Genomic DNA, 16,199 nt, shown 5'->3' with positions numbered 1-16,199 from the left:
TCAGACTCACTCTGACACTCACACACAGTTTACAACATGTCAGGAGCTCCGTCAGTGTGTAGATGTTCCTCTCCTCCTCCTCAGCTCTGTAGGTCTCTAATGGACCCTGATGGATCCATGTGGATGTTTCTTCAGAGAAGTTCTGCCCTCACGTCTCTCCTGGATTCACTCACTGAGCTGTGTGATGATGTCATGGCAAACATCTACACAATGACACAACTTACAGAGGAACAAACAGACAAAGACATTTTGAGTCATGAGCCTTTGTGAAATCTCCGACGTATCACTTTAACAACCGGAGGATTCTGCTGAGTCTGATTCTGCTGAGTCTGATTCTGCTCAGTCTGATTCTGTTGGTAGCTAAGGGCGATTAGATTCAGAGTCCAGTGAGGTCATAAACCTGTCACAACATCTGGACCCGGGCTAAACCTGCGGTCCATCAGAGGTTACATGATGTAGACATGAAGAAGAAGAAGAAGAAGAGTGTGTGTCTCCTTTAAAAGGGAACAGGAACTCCAGCATCAGGATCTGCTTCAAAAACAGGTCCCAGCTAAACGGGAGGGAAATCTGTGTGTAGACATCCAGGCCCAGGTCAGCAGCGTGTGTGTGTGTGTGTGTGTGTGTGTGTGTGTGTGTCATTCATTTGGTTTGAGGTCAAAGAGGCCAACATGCAGAAACACTGAAGCAACCTCTGAAAGACTCCAGCTTCTAGAACTCATCAGCGCTTTCCTTTCACTGGGTTATTTATTTGTCTTTTCTATGGCGGACTTGAGTGTTTCCTGTGTTGTACATATACCAAATGGACCGCTCAAAGTATTTGGTATGTGGGTGTGAGACACCCAAAGGTTCAGTTCTGCACATCCCATGTAAATGAGTGAACAGGCCCAGACCCATTGTGACTTTGTACTTCCAGACGAGCTCAGCATGCCGAGCTCCAAACAAACAGCAGCACGTTATTGATTTAGGGCCGCGCCAAATTCATGTGCAGCAGCAGCAGGTCGATGGCCAGCGCCGCACGTGGCGGGGCCGCCGTCTGCCTCGTTTCCCCTCACGCTGCTGTACAGCGCAGAAGGGGGGGCGGGGGGGTCGGGGGGGCCGCGGTTCAGGGTTTGGCGGCTGTGGGTGAAGCCGCTTTCAGATAATGACACAATAGTTCATCTCTCCAAATTGGGTTAGTGACGGTCTGAGAGACGGCGAGCAGACGGGAGATTCTCCCACAGCCACGCTGAGAAATGTCCAGAATGTAAAACATGGATTCTTCTAGACTTTGATTCATAAATGTGAAAATGTTAAGTTATTTATTTGGTCTCTTGTTGCGGGCGGGGGCGGGGTTTAGAGTGCGTAGATGTAAATGTAGGCCACTCCCCTTTCTTAGAACCCATTTGTTACTGGTTGTATTTTTTGATCTTATTGACAATGTGATGAAAGTTTAGATCTTTTTTTAAAGCTTAAGTTGTGATCTTTTGAACTTAGGGAGGGTCAGTATGTTTGTGTGTTTCTTTGTTTTGTAAAGACGATTCAGACCTGAACTTTAAGTTAAACTGCAAAGCTGATAAGCTCTTTTTATTTATTTTTTTTTCAAGGTGAATTTGTGACAAAAAAGCATCCGACAAGTGCAGCTACTCTTTCTTGCCTTAGAGGTTACAGAGGCCAAACGCTCCCCAGGGACCAGGACTCACCACAGCAGCATTACAGGCCTTCTCACACCCACGGGTCGGCCCGGTTCAGTCTGACCCCATTGGTCTCTGGCAGGCCTGAGCAACAAAACAAACCAGTCCAGACCAGTATGACGGTCAGGAGGAGGAGGAGGAGGAGGAGGAGGAGGGCACAAACACACTCCACCCACAGTAGTTCTGACCCGACTGCAGGATCTGTTGATGGATCCAGACCCGGACAGGGTTGTGTGTTCAGACATGTAGGATGTTTGCATGTATGAAGGCAGCTCGTCTTCATCGTGTGAAGCTACCTGTGGTTCTCCTCACACGTCAAATTCAGCTTCTGCTCACAGTTTGTTTGATATTTGGACCGTTGTTCAAATTTCCTATCAGTAAAAGTTCTTTTTGTAGGTGGGCTGTGGGCTCAAGGTGACACATAGATCTATTTGTTCCTTCAGTAAAGTGGCAGTTTAAAGCTCATTTCAGGCTTAACTATGACTCTTATAATTATAAACTTTCAGTATTCTTCAGACTTTGTGGCTCTCAGCTCAGTCATTCATGTTTGACCCACAGCTCACCTATGAAAGGAAACTTTGCCCTCCATCATAGTAAACTCCTTCCTCTTTAGATTTTCTTGCTCTGGCCTCCAAACCTTCAGACCAATGAGCTTGAGGCCTCAGGGGGCGGAGCCTGAAGGCGACCCTCAGGTGTGGAAACGCCCTCACACACTGCAGCAGCGTCACCGTGTGTTTCTGTCAGACATCACTGCAGAAATGTGTTTCAAAAGTGTTAAAGAGCGTCACCTAGAGGACAAACCCTGACAACATCTCTGCAACGCAGCTTTACTTTAGGCTCACGACTTTCTGTGTGGTTAAATCTCGACGGTGCCGCGGCCTCAGACATCGCTGCTCCCTCATTGGCTGGTTGGAGTCATGTGATGGCGGTGGATCAGCTTGTCTCGTAGGCCGCGGTACACGAGCGCTGATACACTCTGAGGCGTCACAGACAGACACACACACACACACACACACTCATTGTGTATCACCGCTCACATAATGGATATCAGGGAGACTTTTTCCATTATGGATGTAAACGTTTTATAATTGAATGCCTTTGTTAAGTATTTACATGATGGTGAACTTAAGGAAACACTTTAACCCTTACATACCGTTTGATGTTTGAGAGCCGTAAGAACAAGATTCTATACAGACGTACAAGTAGAAGGACAGCAAACATCATCTAAACGCCTCTTCTGTTGGCGGTGCCGTTGGTTCAAACGAGGTCACGTCTGGGGGCGGAGCATGCGTGCATGCATGGGTTCAAAGGACTTGTGGGGGCCAGATGGCGTTTGGCGTCTTTCTACTTGTACGAGCTCGGAGTCTTGCATTCTGATGTTTGATGATCCAAAATGTCCAAAAACGTTTCCAAATTTTATATTTTTGCAAACAGACAAGAGTTTGTTACAGTGTGTCACTTTGTAGTTACACTTTTCTGCTCAACAAAAAGTTTGACAGAAGAAAAACCCAGACTAGATGTAAGATAAGATAAGATAAGATAAGATGTAAAGGGACGACACGCAGAGTTTTCTCTCCATAAACGAGTGCCGATCAAATGTTTTAAAAGTGAAGTCAGTGAAATGATTTTTGATGAGATTCCAAATCAGCAAACATCAGTGAGCCCAGACGCTGCAGTACCAGGCTCAGCCTGCAGGGGCGGTATGTAAGGGTTCAGCCCGGCGTGTTTACAGTGCGAGTGACGGGGGCGGGGCCACTCCTGCTGTAAGCCAAACCTCCACTCTTCACACTTATCTACCTGGACCATTCAGCATACCTCTCTTAGGGTACAGACTGTATCATAGACGTGTACACACTTTATGTGACCTTTCTAACTTTTTACAGTGGTTATATCATTGTATTTGTAGATTTTGGTGAGCCATTTTTTACGTGTCCTTGTTTTACAACATGACTGTTATATGCAGAGTCTGCATTTATGATTTGACCTTTTTTAATCTGTGAATGTTCAAATGACTTGTTCTTTATTTTTTGTAAATATCGTGCGACATGTCACGTTTGGTTCGTTTGATATGCAAAAGTTTTGAAGGAAAAAACAGCATTTTGTCAAAGGCAAAGTTTTTGTTGGCAAATAAAATAAGAAGCATGAGAATTCTAGAAGAACTTTGTGGGTTTTACTGCCTGACTGACCTGGAGAGGAGGGGACAGCAGGGCTGAGTCTGAGTGGGAAACTGGGTCTGAGTGTGAAACTGAGTCCGAGTGTGAAACTGAGTCTGAATCTGATTCTGAGTGTGAAACTGAGTCTGAATCTGAGTCCGAGTGTGAAACTGAGTCTGAATCTGAGTCCGAGTGTGAAACTGAGTCTGAATCTGAGTCCGAGTGTGAAACTGAGTCTGAATCAGAGTCCGAGTGTGAAACTGAGTCTGAATCTGAGTTTGCGTCTTCTGTCAGGTTCTGCTTCAGGCGTGTATGTAGCATGAGTACGTCATGACATCATCTCCTCTCAGATCTTCATCGTTCGCCTCCTTCCTCCATCACTTTGTGTCTGATGAGTTTGGTCTCAGCCTCTTCCATCCTGACTCCTCTGAGCTCTATGGACCTGCACCTCCTCTGTTAGCCTCTGTGAGCTGAGCCTGATTCAGGTCTTGATGCTGTTGTCGTGGTGACACAGATTGAATAGAAAATGTTTGCTGTTTTGTAAAGAAGTTTTTAATGTGGATAAAATACAAAGTGAATATAACGTCCTGTGACTTTATAGAAAGAAGTACAAATACACACTACAGATACTACACAAGTCTTTGACTTAGAAACATTATCTTCATGTTATGACACCTGTTCCTGACATGCCACAGTGTGACAGGATGTGTGTGTGTGTGTGTCCACCTCCAGCGCTCCCATAGCCGTGCTGCCTGATGGCATGTTAGGAACATGTGAGTCCACATCAACATCACAGCAGCACACAGATCCTTTGAGGATTCTTCTCTGCCATGCTTCTGACATTCAGCAAACACATTGTACAAACGATACAATCCACATCTCAGTCATGGTAAGGTGCTTAGAACCAAACACGCTTTAGGCTCCACGTGTCCATGATGGATCAACTGGATCTGATGTCCTGCTCTTCATTTCTTCATGATAGAGGAGATATCCAGGAACACACTCTGCTCGAGACAAGAAAACAACTTTAACTTCACTGGCTCCTGTACTGTCCTCAGCCTCTGCTACCATCTAGTGGTGACCTGGTGTCAATACAGGACAGACAGGCTGAATGGTTGTCTATGTCTCCTGCCTTACAAACCCCGTCAATAACCCTTTGAGGTTGAGCCACATAAGCGCACACACACAAACACACACCCATCTTTGGTGGAGGTTAAATACATTAATACGACAAATCACATCATAAACTTTGAGTTCATGCTCTGGATAAGATAGTTTTACTTGCCATGGACATTCTCCGGCCTCCAGCAGGGGGCACCAGGTCTCCCTGCAGGGACCCCAGCTCGTCAGACTCCTCAGAGGTGTGCAGGGACGGACCTGTGGAGCCGCTGATGGTGGACATGGTTTCAGACGGAGGTCTGGCCATGATGCTGGTCTTCCTGGGGTTAGAGAATAGAACGCTACTCGCCAATGAGTCTCTTCGTTCTACCTCCTCCAGGTCTCTGATAACACTGGGCCTCAGGGAGCTGCTGGACACCAGAGCTCCCGTGTGGCCGGTGTGAGGTTGTTCTCCCTCTGGGCCGTCTTCATGGTGAGCCTGGCTCAGTGTGGTTCCATTCACGCTGGACATAGTGGAACCCCAGGCTGGATGGTGGTGGTCCACAGTGACTGTGTGAACCTCTGGAGCATCATGGGTTTGAGGAGCTTGGTTTCCACAGTTCTGGCCAGACCTGGGTGAGCTCCTCTGTTGGGGGCACATGTAGTTCATCTGACTGTGCCCCACATAAGCCAAGCTGTGGTATCTTGGCGTGTCCTGGTTGACATTATAATGAGGTGGGAACGCCTCTGGAGTCACTCTGAAATGTCCGTTGTGAGGCGATAAATTGCTCATGAGGCAGATGTTTGGTGCGGACGCCTTCCTCTTGTGCCTGGAAACAGAACTGTCATCATCTGTGTAATCTTCTCCATACAGCGTCTGTTTGATTTTCCTGATTCCCAGGTGGGATATTTCCAGAATGTTGAGAAAAAGGGACAACCCAGCAATGACAATCATGAAGACCATGAAGATGGTCTTCTCTGTGGGCCTGGAGACGTAACAGTCCACACTGTTGGGGCAAGGCATCCTCTCACATTTATACAATGGCTGCAGGCGGACACCATAGAGTATGTACTGGCCCAGGATGAAGAAGACCTCCACCACTGAGCGCGTTAGGATATGGATGATATAGGTTCTCAGCAGAGAGCCACGAAGGGGAACCTTCTTAACCCTCCTCTGCTCGTCCAGCCTCCTGAGCTCCCTCTCCAGGCGCCTGTGCTCTTCCACAGCCACCTCAGCTTCGTCCAGCTCCTCTTTCAGCTGGGCTCGTCTGCGGTGGCGCTCCTTCTTCATCACTCGGATGCAGTAGAGGGTGTGGCCCATGTAGACCAACGAAGGCGCGGAAACAAAGATGACCTGCAGAACCCAGAAGCGAATGAGAGAGATGGGGAAGGCGCGGTCGTAGCAGACCGCCTTGCAACCCGGCTGGTCGGTGTTGCAGACGAACTCGGACTGCTCGTCGTCCCATACGTCCTCAGCGGCCGCGCCCAGGACCAGCATGCGGAAGATGAAGAGGATGGTGAGCCAGATCTTGCCAACAATGGTAGAGTGAATGTGGACCTCTTCTAGGATGCTGCCCAGCAGGTTCCAGTCACCCATGGTCAGCCGCTCGCCACGTCACTGCCTCATGTCTGTAAGCTGTGGAGACACAGTGTGCACACCTGGATCAACCTACGACCTCTGACCCACAGGACATAAATGTCTGGCCTGAAGAACCTGAGACAAACATAGCAGGATGTGGTCAACTCTCTCTCTCTCTCCCCCTCTCTCTTTCTGTCTCTCTCCCCTCTGTCTCTCTCCCTCTCTCCCCCTCTCCCTCTCTCTCTCCCTCTGTGCCTCTCTCTCTCTCTCTCTCTCTCCCTCTCTCCCCCTCTCCCCGTCTCTCTCCCCTTCTCCCCCTGTCTCTCTCCCTCTCTCTCTCCGTCCCTCTCTCTCTCCCTCTCCCTCTGTGCCTCTCTCTCTCTCTCTCTCTCTCTCTCTCTCTCTCTCTCTCTCTCTCTCTCTCTCTCTCTCTCTCCCTCTCTCTCTCTCTCTCTCTCTCTCTCTCTCTCTCTCCCTCTCTCCCCTTCTCCCCCCGTCTCTCTCCCCTTCTCTCTCCGTCCCTCTCTCTCTCCCTCTGTGCCTCTCTCTCTCTCTCCCTCTCTCTCTCTCTCTCACTTTCTCTCCCTCTCTCCCCCTCTCCCCTGTCTCTCTCCCCTTCTCCCCCGTCTAACTCCCCTACTCTCTCCGTCCCTCTCTCTCTCCCTCTGTGCCTCTCTCTCTCTCTCCCTCTCTCTCTCTCTCTCTTTCTCTCCCTCTCTCCCCCTCTCCCCTGTCTCTCTCCCCTTCTCCCCCCGTCTAACTCCCCTTCTCTCTCCGTCCCTCTCTCTCTCCCTCTGTGCCTCTCTCTCTCTCTCCCTCTCTCTTTCTCTCCCTCTCTCCCCCTCTCCCCTGTCTCTCTCCCCTTCTCCCCCCGTCTCTCTCCCTCTCTCTCTCCCTCTGTGCCTCTCTCTCTCCCTCTGTGCCTCTCTCTCTCTCTCCCTCTCTCCCTCTCTCTCTCTCTCTCTTTCTCTCCCTCTCTCCCCCTCTCCCCTGTCTCTCTCCCCTTCTCCCCCCGTCTAACTCCCCTTCTCTCTCCGTCCCTCTCTCTCTCCCTCTGTGCCTCTCTCTCTCTCTCCCTCTCTCTCTCTCTCTTTCTCTCCCTCTCTCCCCCTCTCCCCTGTCTCTCTCCCCTTCTCCCCCCGTCTCTCTCCCTCTCTCTCTCCCTCTGTGCCTCTCTCTCTCCCTCTGTGCCTCTCTCTCTCCCTCTGTGCCTCTCTCTCTCTCTCCCTCTCTTGTATCAATAACTACATGACACACATACACAGCTGTGCTGAAACACACAAACATGCATGAAGACAATATCCATACATGCCATCTAGGTCACATACTGTCTGTATGGTACATTTACATGTTTACATACTTTATATGTGTGTATTTAAGTATTTGTATCAAACCAATGGACACAGACGTAACGTTCATACAGACATGTTGAAGCTTTGGTCTCATTAGAAGGACGACAGTAACAAAAGGCTTGTATACACACACACACACACACACACACACACAGAGTGACACTTTGGTCCTGAACACGGACCCCCCACAGAGGCACTTACATGTCAGCAGTGTGAGCTCCCCCGCTGCCTGATGATGCTCTTCACCATGGTTCCATTGGCTCTCCTGTAAATTCACCGTCTCCGTGGTTACCCCATGGACATGTTTGGACGTTGTGGTCCTCTTGTGGTCCTAAACACCGGTCCTGATCCCCTTGTCCCCCTCCTGTGTGTGTTGTTGTGGATGCTGTCCCGTGTTCCTCGCTGGGCTCACAGGATGTGATCATTGATCTCTCTCCTGACCCATCAGAGTTCCATGGCGTTGCCAGGCCATCGTTCAGTCGCCCCTCCCCCACACCGTCTCCCACGCCAGCAGCCGACTCCACCCGCTGCCGTCGATATCAGCCTGACAGAGGCACCCCGAGCGTCCTGAACATTCAGTACAGAGGCCTTCACATGTGAGGAGCCTCTAGTGTGAGTGTGGAGGTGAAACGGACAGGAATGACGTCTTTTAATAGGATCACATGACCTTACATACCTGTGTTTGATTGCGATCATGGCCCACTTTAAACCGAATCTGTGCTCACAGCTGACAAGGACATCATTCTAACGATTCATTCACATTATGAGCTGATTTGTAAAAGGTTTTACATCCCAGTCGGTTGTAAAAAGACCATTTAGAGGTTAAAGGTGAGAGTAAAGGGAAGGATGTTCTCTCAGTGCCTCCTTATCTCCTCCACTACATCTGTGTACTGCACCACCTAAACCATGTCAACCAAGCATCACATCTGATGCATCATGATCAGAATGTAAACAGAGCTTTGAGTCATGAGCCGGTCTGACAGAAGCGTGGAGCGTCAGGCGAGCAGCTGTGCCTCCAGGCCTTCATCAGGTTTCCATCGCTGACAGAGTCGATGGAACATTGATCAGATTTTCCCTTCAGAAGCTGGTGCAGCCGCAGGATCCATGTTACACAACCAGCGGCTGCCTCGGCCTGACTGACAGCGGGGCAGCGAGGGCTCAGAGGAGGTTAAGTACTCAGGTTTACTTGAGGGAAACAAGGACTGAACAAATACTTACAGACTGCAGTTTAATCAGCAACCACACATCACTACAGCTCATCCTGTTTAGGGGGGAGGGGCTTAAGTCTGCAGTGCAACCAGTCACAGGGTGGCTGTACACACACACACACACACACACACACAAGCACACACACACACACACACACACTTTCAGGTTCCACGTCGCCTACAAGTGCTTGGCGGTGACCTCAGAGGGATTTGAACCCAGAACCTCCTCTCTGTGATGTGTAAGACGTTTACATTGCTGCCCTCTACTGGACGTACACCGATTCTCAACAGCACCACAAAAAACTCCACGACAAAGTCAGCTGTACTGCCATTCTCTGCATGTCCACTAGGCGTCACCCTTCACGCCTCCAGCTCACCTGCTCATCACCCTCATCAGCTGCTCTGTCTGTCTGCCTGCTGGCTTTGTTTGTTGGATTCCGTCTCCCTGTGACCTGATTACCATCCTGGTTCCTTACAGTGAGTCCTGTTTGGATTCTCTGTTGTTTACATTACAGTCAGTGATACAGGAGCATGTTGAGCTTTTAGGGCAGGGGTGTCAAACATACAGCCCGCGGGCCAAAACCGGCCCGCCAGATGGTCCAACCCGGCCCACGGGATGACTTTGCAAAGTGTGAAAACTTTTATATAAGACATTAATTTGCACATTCAGACTTTCTTTGAGCCTTTTCAAATGTTTCATGATTTTTCCAGACATTGCAAGTTTAAAACACCTCAGATTTTTAAGATTTTCCAGCCTTCCTCACTCAGATTCCAGGACACATTCATTGTTGGGACTTTTACTCGTCTCAGTTGAATCTCTTCATGAATCTCTGTTGTATAGAGACTCTGCAGCCTGAGAGGTCAGAGGTCGCAGGATGCTGTAGTACAAACCAGCGACTCCCACCAGGAATGGAACCTGGTACTTCCATCAGGCTGATAGCTGTGTTACCATATGACACCATAGGAGTGTGAGGCTGCTACAGCGCCCTGCAGTGGAGACATGAGGAACGACGGGCTGTAAGGACACAAGCTTCACCTTCAGACAGTTGGGGAGTAAAGCTGAGTGACAGCTTGTTTCTTTCTAGAGGTAGAGTCATATTGACAAACTATGGCACAATTACATATGAAGTGCTTAATGTACTTTATATTTACATTTACATTTACACATATATTTGTCTCTTTATGGGGGAAATGTTTCTGTTTGTGTGTGAATGTGTTGAGCTTGGGCCGGTCAGTCCACACACAAGCAGATCACCTCAGCTGTACGGCAGCGCAGAGCTTGAGACTGGAGACGATGCGGAGACACTAACATTGACATTAGAGGTAGTTTTGCTCTGAGTCACTGTTATTTAATCAAACACAAACAGATCACATACAGGAAGTATCACATCGTCTATAAGTGTGTCTAAACTAAAGGACGAGGTCTGGTTTATGGGGGCTGCAGGTCCAGGAAGTTCTTGTGAGATGTTTACGATCATCAGCTGTCGGCATTCTCATTGGGTTTGAGGCGCTGAAGCTCCTCCTCCAGCGTGCTGATTCGCTGCTGCAGCCACTTCCTGTCCTGCTCGGCTCTAAGCTCCGCCTGCTGCTCCACCTGAACGATCTTCCTCTCGTACCATCGCTCCAGCTGAGTGGAGACGGTCTCAAAGAAACGCTGAGTCACCTGACACACACAAACACATCCATACACTTTACTTACATGTACACTGTCTCACTGTCTCCCTGTCTCACTGTCTCTCTGTCTCCCTGTCTCACTGTCTCTCTGTCTCACTGTCTCACTGTCTCACTGTCTCCCTGTCTCCCTGTCTCACTGTCTCTCTGTCTCACTGTCTCACTGTCTCTCTGTCTCACTGTCTCCCTGTCTCACTGTCTCTCTGTCTCACTGTCTCTCTGTCTCACTGTCTCCCTGTCTCCCTGTCTCTCTGTCTCCCTGTGTCACTGTCTCCCTGTCTCCCTGTCTCATTGTCTCCCTGTCTCACTGTCTCCCTGTCTCCCTGTCTCCCTGTCTCCCTGTCTCACCTCGGCGGCGTGCAGGTTGTTCCTCTCCTGGTTGAATGTGGGCTCAGCAGGGCGGTCGATGAAGACCTCCAGGGTTCTGGTGCCGGCGGCTTGCATCCCTGCTGGGCCGCGGGCTCTGAGCAGAGGCGGCGCCCGCTCTGGGAAACGTCCCCCGTGTTCCAGTTTCCTGTCGTGCCCGGGCTCCCGGTCGCTGCTGCTGCCGCTGCTGGAGAAGCTGTCCACACTCAGTGGGACCGCTGCTGCCGTGGAGCTGCTCTGCACCTCTGGAGGCTGCCAGTAAGGGTCAGCAGAGGTCACCAGCAGTCCAGAGGGGCGGGGGGCAGTGAGAGGAAACAGGGCGGTGTTCTCATATTCACCTGGAGGAGGTATGGGTGAGAGACCAAGAGTGAAGAGAGAAAACCACGAGAACACATCAGAGAGCAACAGGCTGAGGGTGTGTGTGTGTTGGTTTAGGCCTGAACATGAGAGAAGAAGCTCCGCCCACCTGCTGACTTGTCCACCTTCATTTCAAAGTAGGTCCTGCTGAGCGTGGACTCGTGGTCTCGTCCTCCCAGACTGTAGCTGGAGGAGGAGGGCAGGATGTTGACGTACGTGGCCAGAGAGGCGCTGCTCTCTGTGGACAGCACGGACAGCAGAGGCAGAGTCTCCGCCTCTCCGTCTCCCTCAGACTGGTCCACAGACGCAGAGGGCAGCAGCTTGGAGTACTGCGGTGAGGACGCCGTGTCCACGTCCCTCAGCTGGGACACGCACCACCGCTTCAGCTCCCGACTCACCGCCTGAGATCACAGACGTGGAAGTTTATCCGTCCAGGTCGTCCTCAGAGGGACAGCGTGTGTGTGTCCTGGTGTCTCACCTGGGTCATGTGGACGTCCTCTCGCCTCTCAGCAGCTCTCTGCTCTATCAGGTAAACCATGTCCCTCTTCTCTGTGGCCGCTCTCTCCTGGCTCAGCAGGTCCAACACTTTGATCTGCCCAAACATCAAACCACATGGATTAGAGGCCACGCCCCTTAAACCTCTCCGCTGTACCGAACCACAGGTTGGACCTCCAGAAGCCGACCTGGTCTCTGTTCCTGCGCTCCATCTTGCCCAGCCGGCTGCTGACCTCCGCCTGAACCTTCAGGATGTGCAGCTTCATCTCCTCCTGCGTGGCTTTCAGCTCGCCCTTCAGCTTCACCATCAGAGGCTTACAGCGGCAACCGTCAGCCGGCGCCTGAACACAGACACAGACACAGTCAGAGTCAGGGTCAGAGTCAGAGTCAGAGTCAGGGTCAGGGTCAGGGTCAGAGTCAGGGTCAGGGTCAGGGTCAGGGTCAGAGTCAGAGTCAGGGTCAGGGTCAGAGTCAGAGTCAGAGTCAGAATCAAGGTCAGAGTCAGAGTCAGAGTCAGAGTCAGGGTCAGGGTCAGAATCAGAATCAGAATCAGAATCAGAATCAGGGTCAGAGTCAGAGTCAGAGTCAGAGTCAGAGTCAGAATCAGAATCAGAGTCAGAGTCAGGGTCAGAGTCAGAGTCAGAGTCAGGGTCAGGGTCAGGGTCAGGGTCAGAATCAGAATCAGAATCAGAATCAGAGTCAGGGTCAGAGTCAGAGTCAGAGTCAGAGTCAGAGTCAGAATCAGAATCAGAGTCAGAGTCAGAGTCAGGGTCAGAGTCAGAGTCAGCGTCAGAGTCAGAATCAGAATCAGAGTCAGAATCAGGGTCAGAGTCAGAGTCAGAGTCAGAATCAGAATCAGAATCAGAATCAGGGTCAGAGTCAGAGTCAGGGTCAGAATCAGAGTTACAGTTACAGTCAGAGTCAGAGCACAAAGCCCAGAGGAGTGAGTTGACCCTGTGACCTGTCTGACGTTGCCGTCCTTGTCCCGGTACAGTGTGTACAGCTGGTACGTGTCTCCTCTCTGAGCAGGAGTGTCACACCACAGCAGCTTCTTCTTCACGTGTCCACGCTCGCCCGTCCACAGGGCGCTCACAGCCTGGAGACACACAGAGCACAGGACAGTCGGACTACAAGCCACCGTGACACACGGACCAGTGAGTGTTAGTGCTGCCTGCCTGCAGGTCCAGGTCCAGGTCCAGGTCTCTGCCCCCCTCCCTCCTGTGGCGGCTGTGGGCGGCTGAGGCCTTATAGCGTGTGAGGCCCTGTGGCTGCTCGTGGCCCTCCATCCTGGCGGTCCTAGTGTTCACGGCTCGTTGGTTCTTCTGGCTCTGTGTTTCCTCCACTGCAGAGCTGCTGTCCTGCAAGAAGAGCATGAAGAACCTGGAGCTCAAACACAAACTCTCTCTCTCTCTCTCTCTCTGAGCTCTGAGGGTTTGGCTGCTGGGACTCCTCACCTTGATCTCCACTCTGGTAACAGACTGAGTCCTGCGCTCGGCTTTCAGTCGCTCCCTCTGTTTCCTGATTGTTCTTCCTCGAGTGAAGCGATGAACCTGAAGAGGAGAAACATCTGAACGCCTGCAGACACACTGAAGCCTCACACACACACTTTGTTCTGTTACTTTACACCACTAAGTGAAATGTGTTTACCAACCTGAGGAGCTCGGGCCAGGAGCAGGGCCACGTCTTTGTGGTTGTGGTCCCTGGCTTTGTCCAGAGCTGTCTGTCCGGCCTGGAGGGACAAAGGAAGCTGCTGAGGGACAAACATGGGACCTCAAATATCAATGATCGCTGTAAGCTGAACAAGATAACAGCTGGATGATGAAGGGGAATTCCAGGTTGACATGAAACAAAGACCAGACTGCCCACAGAGAGGTGCCAGCGCCCCCCGGAGGCAGAAAGGGTTAACATGGACCTGGACCTGTGGTAGTTCTGTGTTTGTGTCCGTGTCTCACATTGTTCCTGGCGTTCCCATCAGTCCCAGCCTCCAGTAAGAGCTGGACCATCTTCCTGTGGTTTAGTCCAGCAGCCACGTGCAGAGACGTGTCCCCGGCCTGCAAAGACACACACACACACACACATGCACACGCGCACGCGCACACACACACACACACACACACACACACACACACACACACACACACACACACACACACACACACACACACACACGTTCCATGGAGATTACTGAGCGTCATGTTTGTGCTTCTCTTCAGGTCTGTAGGTCTTTGAATGGACCGTAATGGATCCGTGTGTGTGTGTGTGTGTGTGTGTGTGTGTGTGTGTGTGTACCTGGTTCCTCTCTGTCACAGAGCAAAGTGAGCTCAGGAGGATCTTGGTCAGAGTCAGGTTGTTGTATCGAGCGGCCATGTGCAGGCAGGTGTCTCCCGTCTGAAAGCAGAGAGGCGACATCATGAGCCCCCGTGCCCCCATGAGCCCCTCCCCCCCTCCCCCCCCGCTCCCCCCAGTGCATTGTGGGATGCTGCAGGACTCACCTTGTTCTTGGCGTCTGGCGTGGCTCCTCCCAGCAGCAGGAGGCGAGCGGTCTGAGCGTGTGCGTTCTGACACGCCAGGTGAAGAGCCGTGTTCCCTGCCTGAAGCACACACACATGTGACACGTGTCACACGTGTGTGTTACATGAATCACACACATGAGCTCAAACATTCCTACATCATGAAGCTTTGATTGAGATGAATGAGGAGGCGTCGTGAGTTCAGATCAAGATGGAGGAGAGCTGCTCCATGTTGACCTGTGTGTGTGTGGGTGTGTGTGAGAGTGTGTGTGAGAGTGTGTGTGAGTGTGTGTGTGTGTGTGTCTCACCTTGTTCCTGATGTTCAGCTCCGCTCCGGCTTTGACCAGCAGCTTGACGCACTGAGAGAAGCCGTGCCAGCAGGCCTCATGCAGCGCAGTGTTACCGCCCTGCAGACACACACACACACACACACACACACACACACACACACACACACACACACACACACACACACACACACACACACACAGTGAGGAGTGATTCTGCTGAACACCACAGCATCTAAAGAGGGAAGGAGTTTGGACTGTGGTGTGTCTCTGTGTGTCTCTGTGTGTCAGTGTGTGTCTCTGTGTGTCTCTGTGTGTCTCTGTGTGTCTCTGTGTGTCTCTGTGTGTCAGTGTGTGTCAGTGTGTGTCAGTGTGTGTCTTTGTGTGTATCTGTGTGTCTTTGTGTGTATCTGTGTGTCTCTGTGTGTCTCTGTGTGTCTCTGTGTGTCTTTGTGCGTCTCTGTGTGTCTCTACATATCTCTACATGTCTCTGTGTGTCTCTGTGTGTCTTTGTGTGTCTCTGTGTGTCAGTGTGTGTCTCTGTGTGTCTCTGTGTGTCTCTGTGTCAGTGTGTGTCTCTGTGTGTCTCTGTGTGTCTCTGTGTGTCTCTGTGTGTCTCTGCGTGTCTCTGTATGTCTCTGTGTGTCTCTGCGTGTCTCTGCGTGTCTCTGTATGTCTCTGCGTGTCTCTGTGTGTCTCTGTGTGTCTTTGTGTGTCTCTGCGTGTCTCTTCTTGTCTCTGTGTGTCTCTTCTTGTCTCTGTGTGTCTCTGTATGTCTCTACGTGTCTCTTTATGTCTCTGCGTGTCTCTTCTTTTCTCTGTGTGTCTCTTCTTGTCTCTGTGTGTCTCTGTATGTCTCTACGTGTCTCTTTATGTCTCTTTATGTCTCTGCGTGTCTCTTCTTGTCTCTGTGTGTCTCTGTATGTCTCTACGTGTCTCTTTATGTCTCTGCGTGTCTCTTCTTGTCTCTGTGTGTCTCTTCTTGTCTCTGTGTGTCTCTGTATGTCTCTACGTGTCTCTTTATGTCTCTTTATGTCTCTGCGTGTCTCTTCTTGTCTCTGTGTGTCTCTGTATGTCTCTGCGTGTCTCTTCTTGTCTCTGTGTGTCTCTTCTTGTCTCTGTTTGTCTCTGTATGTCTCTACGTGTCTCTTTATGTCTCTGTGTGTCTCTTCTTGTCCTCACTCTGTCCTGCAGGTCGACCGCACATCCTCCCTGTATCAGAGCAGCGATGACATCATTGTTTCCAACCATGGCGGCGCGGTGCAGAGCAGTTTGGAGGCCTGGAGCCTGACATGATGATGATGATGGAGGAGGAGGAGGACGAAGGACCAGTGCCTGCTCACTCATCACTGCTCATACACACACACACACACACACACACACACACACACACACACACACACACACACATTATTTGAGTGTCTGAAATCCTCCCTGGCTACATTCCCACAAT

General features: G+C 50.9%; 2 protein-coding genes across 2 annotated transcripts; both read right to left on the bottom strand.

The window, feature by feature from the left end:
* Nucleotides 1-4,738: 4,738 nt before the first annotated feature.
* On the bottom strand, nucleotides 4,739-6,518 carry LOC143016300 (gap junction alpha-5 protein-like). Its single transcript, XM_076170562.1, has 2 exons — nucleotides 5,105-6,518; nucleotides 4,739-4,827 (listed from the first exon to the last, which is right to left on the bottom strand). Exons 1-2 carry the CDS (start codon nucleotides 6,516-6,518, stop codon nucleotides 4,739-4,741), a joined length of 1,503 nt encoding a protein of 500 aa, XP_076026677.1.
* A 4,019-nt stretch (nucleotides 6,519-10,537) lies between these two features.
* ankrd6a (ankyrin repeat domain 6a) lies at nucleotides 10,538-16,093 on the bottom strand. Its single transcript, XM_076170561.1, has 15 exons — nucleotides 15,929-16,093; nucleotides 14,768-14,866; nucleotides 14,442-14,540; nucleotides 14,239-14,337; nucleotides 13,902-14,000; nucleotides 13,601-13,678; nucleotides 13,404-13,499; nucleotides 13,194-13,307; nucleotides 13,043-13,045; nucleotides 12,911-12,970; nucleotides 12,138-12,290; nucleotides 11,933-12,046; nucleotides 11,564-11,855; nucleotides 11,080-11,435; nucleotides 10,538-10,723 (listed from the first exon to the last, which is right to left on the bottom strand). The coding sequence occupies exons 1-15, from the start codon at nucleotides 16,091-16,093 to the stop codon at nucleotides 10,538-10,540; spliced, it is 2,013 nt and encodes a 670-aa protein (XP_076026676.1).
* Nucleotides 16,094-16,199: the final 106 nt, after the last annotated feature.

The sequence above is a fragment of the Genypterus blacodes genome, unplaced genomic scaffold (assembly GCF_046128005.1).
Source record: "Genypterus blacodes isolate CSIRO-AG114 ecotype Tasmania unplaced genomic scaffold, CSIRO-AGI_Gbla_v1 ptg000224l_1, whole genome shotgun sequence".
NCBI lineage: Eukaryota > Metazoa > Chordata > Actinopteri > Ophidiiformes > Ophidiidae > Genypterus > Genypterus blacodes.
Note: the sequence above shows the minus strand (reverse complement) of the source record. Positions and strands in the feature narration are given on the sequence as shown.

Bases quoted from the DNA above. Each gene is read 5' to 3' on its own strand.
- ankrd6a (XM_076170561.1), bottom strand. From the start codon at position 16,093: ATGAGTGAGCAGGCACTGGTCCTTCGTCCTCCTCCTCCTCCATCATCA. The intron at 14,338-14,441 runs GTGAGTCCTGCA...CTCTGCTTTCAG, and splicing joins CGCCAGACGCCAAGAACAAG to ACGGGAGACACCTGCCTGCA. The intron at 12,047-12,137 runs GTCGGCTTCTGG...ATGTTTGGGCAG, and splicing joins AGCGCAGGAACAGAGACCAG to ATCAAAGTGTTGGACCTGCT.
- LOC143016300 (XM_076170562.1), bottom strand. From the start codon at position 6,518: ATGGGTGACTGGAACCTGCTGGGCAGCATCCTAGAAGAGGTCCACATT. The intron at 4,828-5,104 runs GTAAAACTATCT...TGTCTCGAGCAG, and splicing joins CCGGAGAATGTCCATGGCAA to AGTGTGTTCCTGGATATCTC.